This window comes from Eurosta solidaginis, chromosome 3 (genome assembly GCF_040869045.1).
Source record: "Eurosta solidaginis isolate ZX-2024a chromosome 3, ASM4086904v1, whole genome shotgun sequence".
Taxonomy (NCBI): Eukaryota; Metazoa; Arthropoda; class Insecta; order Diptera; family Tephritidae; genus Eurosta; species Eurosta solidaginis.
In genome coordinates this window covers 157593298-157605676 of record NC_090321.1, presented here as the reverse complement: position 1 = coordinate 157605676, position 12379 = coordinate 157593298, and the positions used below count along the sequence as shown (strand labels likewise).

The 12379-nt window shown below is 35.3% G+C and overlaps 1 protein-coding gene across 4 annotated transcripts in view; it reads left to right on the top strand.

The window, feature by feature from the left end:
- Positions 1 to 11609, top strand: part of LOC137244460 (dolichol kinase-like) — a 31969-nt gene extending 20360 nt beyond the window's left edge. For 3 of the 4 annotated variants that reach the window (XM_067773463.1, XM_067773460.1, XM_067773462.1), the window contains exons 4-5: positions 7650 to 8142; positions 8212 to 11609. In XM_067773463.1, the coding sequence (XP_067629564.1) occupies positions 7650 to 8142; positions 8212 to 8459 (741 nt within the window). In that variant the 3' untranslated portion in view covers positions 8460 to 11609. The remainder of the gene's footprint in view (positions 1 to 7649; positions 8143 to 8211) is intronic. The other variant, XM_067773461.1, reaches the window with a different exon arrangement.
- The last annotated feature ends 770 nt before the right edge of the window (positions 11610 to 12379 follow it).

The window sequence follows — 12379 nt, the reverse complement described above, 5'->3', positions numbered from 1 at the left end:
TCGAGTACACATAGGTGTATAAGTAAATGCATCTGTGTGTGACATCTCTCTGGCTGCCTTATATATGTGTATACTTGATTTGATTATTGACGTAAATACTGCTTGGCATGGCCTTAGCATCGCCTTAGTGATGGTATAGCTTAGTGATGCTAATATCCGTGACAATATGTTATTTTCCATTTTAAATTAACTTTACTGTAAATAAACCTTATGTTTAATATAGTCTGTAAGATTCTTGTAAATCATAGGCTGAATAAAGAAATATGAAATATGAATACATGACACTTCCTTCTTCGACACAAGAAGCTCTGAGGTTAAAAAATGTAATTTCTAAAATTGATTGTTCTAGCATAATGATTCCAATATACTGTGATAACAAGAGTGCACTCCATCTAGGAACAACAAATAGCTACCATGCACGATCAAAGCACATTGACATACGTCATCATTTCATTCGTCAGTGCGCTGAAGAAGGAGCAGTAACATTTTGTGAAATTGGAACTGAAGATCAAACTGCAGATATTCTGAAAAAGCTTTATTCAAAGAAAACCATATTTATGATTGCAAAAACATGGGTTTAGAAATATGGGGGGGGGGGGGGGGGTGTTAGAGTACGAATTATGCTATACTTTGTAACAAACACTTTGTTATTTATTATCAGTATTACATTATATTCTGCGTATGTTTCTCAATTATAAATTGAACATATTTTATTATTTACTCCATAAACTATACTTTCTAACAAGTACTACTGAAGACTTTCTAAGAATGTTTTCCTACAAGTACACCAAAATTGTTGTATTATACATTATTTATATTCGTCAATTTAATGAGTTTGAGACGTATTCACAATAATTTCTCTTACTAAATTATTGTGCTTTTTATTATGATAGAAAAACTGAAAGGAATTCAAACATGCTGGCTGATATTATAGCTATTGCGACCCTGCCAAAGATCTCTTCAGATATCTTTGTATTTTTTAAATTAGAAATTATATTCTCCCCGAGTGAGATCACACCATATTTATGAAAATACTTCGCTAAAACAATGATATTCTAAATATACAACAAATTGAAAATCACTGTTGCTGTTTTGGCCTAAAAATCAGACCACTAAGATGAGGGGAATGGTACACTTAAGGATTGTAATTTAGAATATATTGTGGCGAATATTAGCAACATCACTATGATGGTAGTAAATAAACACAACCACAGTAAGCCATTTACACACATACATAGAAGGCAATGAAGGTATGCTACGCGTCCTCGATATGGTCACCAAGCCTTAAGGATACTCACTGGAAGAAAATACAGGTCTACCAAAATACCGCCCTCAGAATCGCTACGGGCTGTCTTCTTATGCCCCCAGAAGGGAGAGAAATGAAATGCTAACCAAACAGTTTCTGTTGAATACCCAGAAACCTGGGCACCCCAACAGACATATGATTGATGAGGCTACACCGGCCAGGGGTGTAAGGGGTCATCTGCGTAAGCATTATGAGGAAATACGGCACCTGAGAACACACAGACGTATGAAACTAAAAATCACAATCAGGTCCTCAGTGAAATCCACAAACAGGCGTCGGACCGCTATACCAGGAAGTGTCCGGTGATTCCAGTACTTTAAGGAACAATACCCAAAACTAGGAAAGGAGGAACGCACTCTCCCTAGGGAATCGCCCGTCACTCTAGCTCAACTTCGATCTAAATACTGTAACAGGTTTAACTCTTACCTATCCAGAATCAACCCCGACATACAAAATGTATGCCCTGCTTGCAATGTGAGATACACATGACACCAACCATCTCTTCTATTGTAATGTGGAACCAACGCCTCTAACACCCTCTCATTATGGTCCACCCCTGTAGAAACAGCAAGTTTCCTTGGACTCCCGTTAGAGGACATTGATGGCAATTTGTGATTGGTCGCACCTATTGGATGGGGCGAAGCACTGCTACAACAACAGGCAACGTAGAAAATTTCACGCACATAACCAGCAACTTGAAGCAAAGAGATTATTTCACATACACATTTGTAGTCAGCAGATAATAGCGAATAAGAAAGAGAAACAATCACACATCACGTTATCATCAGCTAAGAGCAGAAGTTGTTACTCACATATACACACGCATATAGGTCGAAGAAAAACATAAACTACAGACATAAATGTATATTAACCTGGGTCGATCTGTATGGACGAAAGTTAACCGATATCGCGCCATCGATTTTTCTATAGGATTTGGGCTCGGGGAAATAAAGTTCCACTACGCATACCCAAAAAAATAATTTTCGAGCCTGCAAAAAAAATGACGAAAGGGTAACTTTTTCGACCAAAACACTCCCCAAAACCCAAAAAATATTTTTTTTCTTCAAAAAACTGTTGCAAAAACGTTGGTGATAACAGTATTTAGTAAAAAATATTTTTTGGGTTTTGGGGAGTGTTTTGGTCGAAAAATTTACCCTTTCGTCATTTTTTTTGCCTAGAAAATTTTTTTTGGGTATGCGTAGTGGAACTTTTATTCCTGAGCCCAAATCCTATCGAAAAATCAATGGCGCGATATCGGTTAATAAATCGACCCAGTCTAATGTATATAGCTAAATAACCAAACATGAGATACAACTGTTCCAGAAGGCATGTACGTGAAAAGTCTAGACCTTATGAGAAATAGTTGGACGAGGCTAACTGAGAGTATAAAAGCAGCGCGATGCAAGCGACCATCAATCAGTTTGATTTTAACACGATATACGTGAAGAACGCGAGTATTGTGAAGTAGTGTAAATTAAGAACATCTTGCTATACTGAATATTTGAGTTATTTATTCAACAGTTCAGAGATTCGAACGTTAGCAAAAGGTGCATAATAATCAGGAATTTCCTAATAAAACTTTACAATATGAATCGAGCTCGCTTCGGATCAGCATCTTGTGGCTCTAGGCCGACTGCCGCTGGGCTAGTCTATAGCCTGACATATTTTGGTAAATAGTAACTTGGTAACATTAGTAATACATCATGAATTCAACTGTTAAGAGTTTTTGGGGGATCTTCTGATTAAGTTTGTATTATATATTAGAAAGGCATATGTTTTACTTCCGTCTCTCAACGACAAATCAACAAAGCAGATGAACATTTCAATGAATTTTTAGGGATGGAAACACATTTAAGAGTATAGCAATCACTTCAAAGTCTGACTGTGAAACTTTTCATCGAACCCGAAACCCATTTAAGTTCCAAAAAATGCAGAAAAGTTCAACTAAATAACTGACGTACACACGTGCTATATATGAATAACACATCTTTCTTTTTCAATGAAAGTTTCAACTACAGTTGCAGTTGAGGTCAGTTTACTTCGGTCGCATCCATATAATTTTACTGCTCATCACAGTTGAAGTGGTCAAATTGAATTTTTTATTTTTATTCGATCCTAAAAGTAATGTAAACTCGCTCTGATCCATTGTATTCCCTTTTGCATTGGTGTTAGGTGGCACTGATATGCTAAGAAAACAGTTTCTGTAATGGCTTTCGTAGCAAGGTATTTATTTTTCTACTCCTATTTTTTCAAAGGGGGTAAAAAAGTTACCCTCTTCTGACCGTCGAAAATGTCTTTTTTTTATTTACTTCACCTGGTGATTACACCACGATTTTTAGGTATATCTTACATATTTTTGTCCAATACGTTATGTGCAAAATCTTCATACAAAGCATTAATTTCTGAATGGCTAACTACGCTTCGGGCGTATTTTTTTAATAAAAGGAAATAAAGCCATCGGGCTTATAACACTCGCCAGTATGAGAAAATAGAGCCCGCGGGCGTAATTTCTCTTTTGGAAACATAAAAGTACGGCGGGCTCTGTTTCCTTTTGTAAACGGTTTTATTTAGCTTGACTTGACGGGGTGTACGGCCGGCCGGCACGAATTTTGTAATTGAAATTTTAGTAACTTCCCGATAAGCTACAAGCTTGAAACTTGAAATATAATAAAAAAAAACTCCGATAGGTGGCGCATGGATCGAAATATTTCAAAAAATCGTATTTGTCGCCGATTTGTTTCATATTTGGAACACATAATACATACAGGCATAGAAAGCGACCTATGCAAAAAAAAAAAAAAAAAAAATCGTCGCTAGGATCGAGATATTCAAAAAAATTGTATTTGTGGTCCGATTTGGTCCATATTTGGAACACATAATACATACATGAATAGAAAGCGACCTATGATGTCCGATTTGGCTCGTATTTGGAACAAATATTACATACAGTCCGGTAAAATTTTTTAAGCGAATCGGTTTTATTGAAAACAATACTTACATGAAGTAATAATAATACTAAAAGCTGGAAAATAATTAGGTAGGTCCTAAGTACTAGTCATCACACTCCTCATAAATCTAGGGCGTTGATCAGGCAATTAAATAAAAGCGCCCTAAATTGATGAGGAGTGTGATGACTAGTACCTAGGACCTACCCAATTATTTTCTAGCTTTTAGTATTATTATTTCTTCATGTAAGTATTGTTTTCATTAAAACCGTTTCGCTTAAACATTTTTTTTTTTTAATTATTTTATTCAGGGCTGTCATGGAATCCAATTGTTGTCGGAATCGGATTTAAAAAGGTTTAATGTTCGAATTGGAATTAGTGTCGGTTTTAGGTGTCACAGAATCCGATAATATCGATTTTGCTATCGGAAACAATCCAATCAGTTAAATGCTGTTGGTTTCATTTTTTCCAAGTTGTATTTCTCTTGCAGTTGAGTATTTTCTAAAAATGTAGTAAATAAAAGTTTATTTTATAAAAATAAATGTAAATTTACATATATTTTCATTCTTAATAGGGGAAAACATAAAAATTCAATGCAAAACAGTATTTTGACTGAATTTATGGCGAAGCATCCAGATAATGCGAAGGGCTTCACGAAGCACATCATCTAAAATCGTTGACACCGTGCTTCTACCTACACTCATACTAGAATCCTTGCCAACTGATCTTTGATAGGATCCTTCAACTAAAAATCGTAACGTAGCTGCTAGTTGCAGCACTGGCAGAACTTTCGAGCCAGTTAAGCATCCTTCCTAAGCACCATTCGGATAGCCTCTTTGTTTATGCGAGAGTATGCAATGTAACTGCAAATACACTATACAAATTTAGAAACCCACATTAAGAAATATTTTTAATTACGCTGCCTCTGGCAACTTAAATGGATTGCTGCGGTCTCTCAAAATTTTCCTTTTGACCCTCTCGCAACTTTCTTCTTCCAATAATATAAATGCTAAAACTGCTGATGCCATTATGATGTCAATAAATTTGTTTATTTCTGTTTAATGCACAATTTTATAAAATTTTGCCAAAAATAACATCAAAATTGCCGGTGCACAGCTGAATCGAACATCGCTTTTATTTACATTCGAAAAGAGCAAAACCAACACGGTTTTATGATACCAATTTAAATCAATATTGGTTTGTAATTCCGACAAAACGCAAACCCGACTTGGATTCCATGACAGCCCTGATTATCAAATAGTGCCCGCTGGCTTTATTTCACTACACCTTCATATAAATAATTCTGTGACGAATATTACCATCACTAAGCTGATATTAAATGAATAATAACGCAACAATAAAAAGACATGAAGCGACTCACACTGGTGTATATCAATACATAAATCATCATTTATACACATACACACAAGGCAACGAAGAGATACCCACAAAAACATGTAGACATCAGTCGAAGTTGGTTATCACACATGCACACGCATTTATGTAGCTCAATTACCAAGCAGGAGATACAGCAGAAGGCGAAACGTCTAGACTTTAGTAGAAATATGCGAGTGAAGCGACGGAGAGTATAAAAGCAGCGAAGGATGAGTAATCAGTAACCAGTTTGATTTAAGCACGCAATTAGTTGTGAAGTAAGAGTTATTGTGAAGTACTTTGAAAGTAGTCGAATAAATACCATTTTGCATTGTGGGGACCAAATAAAACACCATTCATTTGGCCCACACAAAACGACCCCACAACATATCCAACACAGCTTTAACACAACAGCCAGTCACAAAAGGCCCTAGCAACACGACAAACCAACAAGTCTCAGCAACACGACTAGCAATCACAACACTTAATAGCAACACAACAAACTAACAAGTCTCAGCAACACAACGAGCGTTCGCAACATTTAATAGCAACACGGTTACCATGGCAACGCAACCATTTGAGCTAGCAACACCAAACACAACAGCTATAAAAGGAGCGACACAGCAGTACAGCAGTTAGCACGGAGCTGTGGTCGTGACCGGAGCTACCAGTGGAGCGTCCCACGAAGGTATCGGTTATACCATCCGGAGAGATCGTTTCATAGGAGTGAGTCGTGGCCTCAAGTGGTGAACGTGTCGGTTATACCACCAAACACCGCTTGAGACTTCGTAAGCAACGGCCCTACCACAGTAACGCGCACCCGCGAACAGGTGACCGCGCCACAGCAGACCGGAGCTACCAGTGGAGCGCATCTCGAAGGTATCGGTTGTACCATTGGAGAGATCGTTTCATAGGAGTAAGTCGTGGCCTCAAGTGGTGAATGTGTCGGTTATACCACCAAACTCCGCTTGAGACTTCTTAAGCAACGGCTCTGCCACAGTGACGCGCACCCGCGAACAGGTGACGTCCGCCCGCCTGCGCCGACGGTCACCGCGCCACAACAGCCATACGCAAGCATACGACGTTGGCCACAACAGAGTTACGCCAACATACAACGCTGGCCGCAACAGCGCTACGCTAACATACAACGTTGGCCGCAACAGCACTACGCAAACATACTACGTTGGCCACAGCAGAGTCACGATAACCTACGACGCTGGCCGCAACAGCGCTACGCAAGCATACTACATTGACCGCAGCAGAGTTACGCAAATACACGACGTCAACCATACTAGAGTTACACACACGCACGAAGACGCACCGACGTAAACCGCAGCAGAGACAGCGCAGTCGCTAGCCGTACGAGAGACACGCCGACGCAGGGCGCCACAGAAATACATTTACACAGACCCAGGCAACGACCAGCAAGGCGTCCTAACGGGACACGACGACCATTAGCCCACCACTAACCATAGAGCAAGCACAAAGCGAAGTGAAGAATACAAATACATCTTTATTTTATTACATTATTTTCATTGTTATAAAATATACATAGTTAAAGAAATAAAGTGAATTTTGTATGAAAACGATTTGCAAGGTATCCCGAATTACAAATTTATTGTAAGTGAACCTTGGACACGGCGAGTATACCCCAAGCACTTATTGAAGAAGCACCGGGGCAGGAAAAAAGCTTCGTTACAGCATTATTGAATATTGGAGTTATTCAACAGTTTAGCGATTCGAACGTTAGCAGAAGGTTTGAAATAAGCGTAATTTCCCAAAATTCGTTACAATACCTACTACCATGGTAAAAATTAAAATAATAATATTTTTATCATGCCTACTACTTTGCCAGGACGGACCAGGAAGAATGAAAGGGCAACTCAGTCAAGCACACAATTGCCTCATAACGCACAAACAATGCAAAACTCGTTAACTTATATGAAATATTATTTTATTTATGAGGTTTCGTGCCCATGTCGTTCTAGGCTTGTAATGTTTTTTTTTTTCTTTTTTATTTGCAGATAAAAATAATTATGTTCTATGTAGCTCTGGTTGCTTTAACGGTTGTTATAGTATGGTGGCGAACGCAAAGTCAGGGAAAGGCATCCACACGAGTTCGCAAACTATTTCATTTGCTTATTGTAATAGTCTACGTACCTGGATTACTGTATCAATGCGATTTCCTTTACATTGCATCTGGCGTGGCATTGGCTCTTATTACATTTTTTGAATTAGTTCGTATATGTAATATACCACCATTGGATGTGCATTTACGCAACGCCTTTGCATCCTTCTCTGACGAAAAAGATGCGGGAGTATTCGCCTTAACGCCATTTTGCCTGCTTATTGGTTGTTCATTGCCTTTATGGATAAGCCCATGCCCTTGCTACCAAGACAACACATCTAGTTACACTAATCGAATTGTCCCTCTTTTCTCGGGTATTCTTACAATTGGATTTGGAGATACAGCTGCAAGTGTAATCGGTTCGAAATTTGGTCGCATCAAGTGGAGTAGTAAGTGAATATTGTCGATAAATAAAGTGTTGTTTTTGTGTGTCAATCAGTAAATATAACTCATCATAGTTATTTATAAATGTATAAAATTTATTACAGACTCAAAAAAATCACTGGAAGGAACTTTGGCTTTTGTTCTCGCAACGCTATCGTCCATATTATGCCTGAACTGTTTTGGTTTTACAAATCTGACTCTGTTTAAATCGTTTGTGATAGCAGTTGCAACTATTGCAACTGCTTTAGTTGAAGCGAATACCGATCAAATAGATAACTTAACATTGCCAATTATTTTTTATACAATTGTAAATATAATTTAAATTTACCAATCAATTTTTTATATCGTCACCCTAATATAATAGAGAACCCCAAATTCTTACCCTAGCATTGAAATACCACTTTAAAAAGCTTTATAAACCGTTTGTATTTGTATGCATAAGGGGCTGTGTTATTTAAAATCACATTTATGATAGATTTTTATCAATAACATCTTAATACATCAATAAGTAAAAATGTACTGCTTACTGTTGTAAAGTACGATATAACGAGCACTAATATTTGATTTTCAGATGAATTATCCTAGTTATTGTTTACTGTATATTCTACCACTTTTCAAACCATATATTTATGAGAAAACTTATTAGAATAATGGAATGAATATACAACCCACTCAGCATTTAGATGATTAAATTTTGAATTTCCCTACATATAAATACAATTTGATTACTCTTTCTGACTAAATAATGAGTTATCATACAATTGAACAAAATAAATAATCAAATATGCATACTTTTGATGATCAAAAACTGAAAAGCCTTTTTCGATCACTTTTTGGAATCATTTTTGAAGTCGTTTTATGATTAAATTTTAATATTTCATAAAAACCAACAAAAAAATAATCAAATATGCTTACCTTTGATGATCAAAAACTGAATATAGCTTTTCAATCACATTTGGGAATCATATTTGAATCAAATGTGTTTACTTCAGGTGATCAAAAATTTATATTAATTTTTCAATCAGCTTTCTGAATGTTTTCTGACTATATTTGTTGACTGAATAATGAGTTTTGTACTTGTTAAAACTTTACTTTTCATTGAAAATCTTATTTTTTTCACATACACACATTTTTTCCAATCATGAAGTTCAGAAAAAATATGTACATAAAATTTTTATTATTAAGACATTTTTCAAGACAATGTAATACAAATGCTGCTCATGCCCGAAGATTTCCCCAACCATTTCTCCACCTTCGGCTTCCCAGAAAATACATACCCACTCAGCATTTAGATGATTAAATTTTGAATTTCCCTACATATAAATACAATTTGATTACTCTTTCTGACTAAATAATGAGTTATCATACAATTGAACAAAATAAATAATCAAATATGCATACTTTTGATGATCAAAAACTGAAAAGCATTTTTCGATCACTTTTTGGAATCATTTTTGAAGTCGTTTTATGATTAAATTTTAATATTTCATAAAAACCAACAAAAAAATAATCAAATATGCTTACCTTTGATGATCAAAAACTGAATATAGTTTTTCAATCACATTTGGGAATCATATTTGAATCAAATGTGTTTACTTCAGGTGATCAAAAATTTATAATAATTTTTCAATCAGCTTTCTGAATGTTTTCTGACTATATTTGTTGACTGAATAATGAGTTTTGTACTTGTTAAAACTTTACTTTTCATTGAAAATCTTATTTTTTTTCACATACACACATTTTTTCCAATCATGAAGTTCAGAAAAAATATGTATATAAAATTTTTATTATTAAGACATTTTTCAAGACAATGTAATACAAATGCTGCTCGTGCCCGAAGATTTCCCCAACCATTTCTCCACCTTCGGCTTCTCAGAAAATACATAATAGCTGGACAATACAAAAGTTGGGAGCTATTTGACCAGGTAAGTGAAACTCTCTTGACATATGTACCTGTATATGTCTTCAACATCCCGTGCCGTATCGTATTTTAAGATATTGACGATCATACCTGATGCTGGATGTTGTAGTCGCAGGTGTATATAGGTCAAGTTTTTTTGCGAGTGACCTGTGGTTCAAATAGCTCATTTCCGCATGATTTCTTCCCCTGATGAAATAAGATTATCATGTAGTATCTATTTGGAATGAGATATGAAGAATAAATGCATCATAATCGCATTCAAAAATGATTCAAAAATCTTAACCAAAACGATTGAAATATGTTCACGAATATGATCAGAAAATGACTCTGAAAAGTAGTCAAATATTACTCTAAAACAATTAAAGCTCAATTTTACAATGATATCAAATATGAATTAAAAGCGTTTCGAAATATGAATCACAAATGATTATTCAAGAATAATCACATTTATGGTACATATTTCTCCCGACGATACGTCAACTTTCGAACAGAAAATGCTTTTAAATTTGAACGTTTTTAATCACCTTGGGGTATGATATTTGAATATTTTTTGTTCAAAATTTTCAAAAAATGCTGGCTGGGTAATAGCTGGACAATACAAAAGTTGGGAGCTATTTGACCAGGTAAGTGAAACTCTCTTGACATATGTACCTGGATATGTCTTCAACATCCCGTGCCGTATCGTATTTTAAGATATTGACGATCATACCTGATGCTGGATGTTGTAGTCGCAGGTGTATATAGGTCAAGTTTTTTTGCGAGTGACCTGTGGTTCAAATAGCTCATTTCCGCATGATTTCTTCCCCTGATGAAATAAGATTATCATGTAGTATCTATTTGGAATGAGATATGAAGAATAAATGCATCATAATCGCATTCAAAAATGATTCAAAAATCTCAACCAAAACGATTGAAATATGTTCACGAATATGATCAGAAAATGACTCTGAAAAGTAGTGAAATATTACTCTAAAACAATTAAAGCTCAATTTTACAATGATATCAAATATGAATTAAAAGCGTTTCGAAATATGAATCACAAATGATTATTCAAAAATAATCACATTTATGGTACATTTTTCTCCCGACGATACGTTAATTTTCGAACAGAAAATGCTTTTAAATTTGAACGTTTTTAATCACCTTGGGGTATGATATTTGAATATTTTTTGTTCAAAATTTTCAAAAAATGCTGGCTGGGAAAGAATAATAATTTGTTCACGTCACCATAATTATCAATTTATCTTTTTTGTTGTTGATTTTTCCGACACGGTAACAGTTAGAATTATTTTGGAACAATTTTCCTGTTATCAATTAATCTGTTTAAAAATTATTTCTGTCAAGAGTATTTTATTTTTGTAATAGATTAAACAATATAAGCACATAAGAACGTAAAAAGGCCAAATTTTAATATTTAAATTTTAAAAATGCATAAATTTTACGGAAATGATTAGAGCACATCATTCACTTACATATTATCAATAAATATTTACCATTTCAAGAGCTGGGTAAATGCAATTACATTACATTAAAAATTACATTCTTCAGCAATTGGATAAAGTAATCAATTCATTTTCTCTACAGCAAAGGAATTAATTACATGTCAATTTCACGAGAGGCTCGAGTACGTAGATATTTTATTGTAATTGAGGGAAACTATTTTGTAAAAATGTAATTTCGGTCCCAGTACTTTCGAAAGGAGTTGGAAATGTAATTGAAATTTTGTTCAAGGAATGGAAAAAGTACTTTTGATTTTCTCATTCCCTTCCTCATAGGAATTGTGGAAGCAATTGAAAAACTAAATTTAATGGTGTGGGAACTTTTCGAATCACTGTTTTCATTATTTCATCAGAAATTTTTTTTGGGATTGGTAACTAAAGGCATTTGGAAACATAATGCTGGTTGATACAGCACACTTTAACATTTTTTTTCAACTTACAATAGTCATAACGTAAAACACCAAAAATATTCCGGACAACTTTTTTCACGTATCTTTCTAGGACCAGCTCATCATCTTTCGATTGAGGCCATGATTCGAATCATATGTTAGGACGAAACCAACCCTTAAGAGGCTTACCGAGTGTAATATTTGATCTAAACCTTTATTTCCCAATTGCCTATCCAATCCAAAATTCCACTTTCTTGGAAAGAGCGATTTATCATCGGACTTCTCTGCCAGTTCTTGACGGTTTTCAAATATACTAACATCTGGTAAATTTATTAACGATCAGATTTTCATGATATGCTGGGGAAAAACAATCAAAAAATCAGCAGTGCCCGGAGCATCCCTACAAGGATTGGGAAGCCCTTAAAGGCAATGT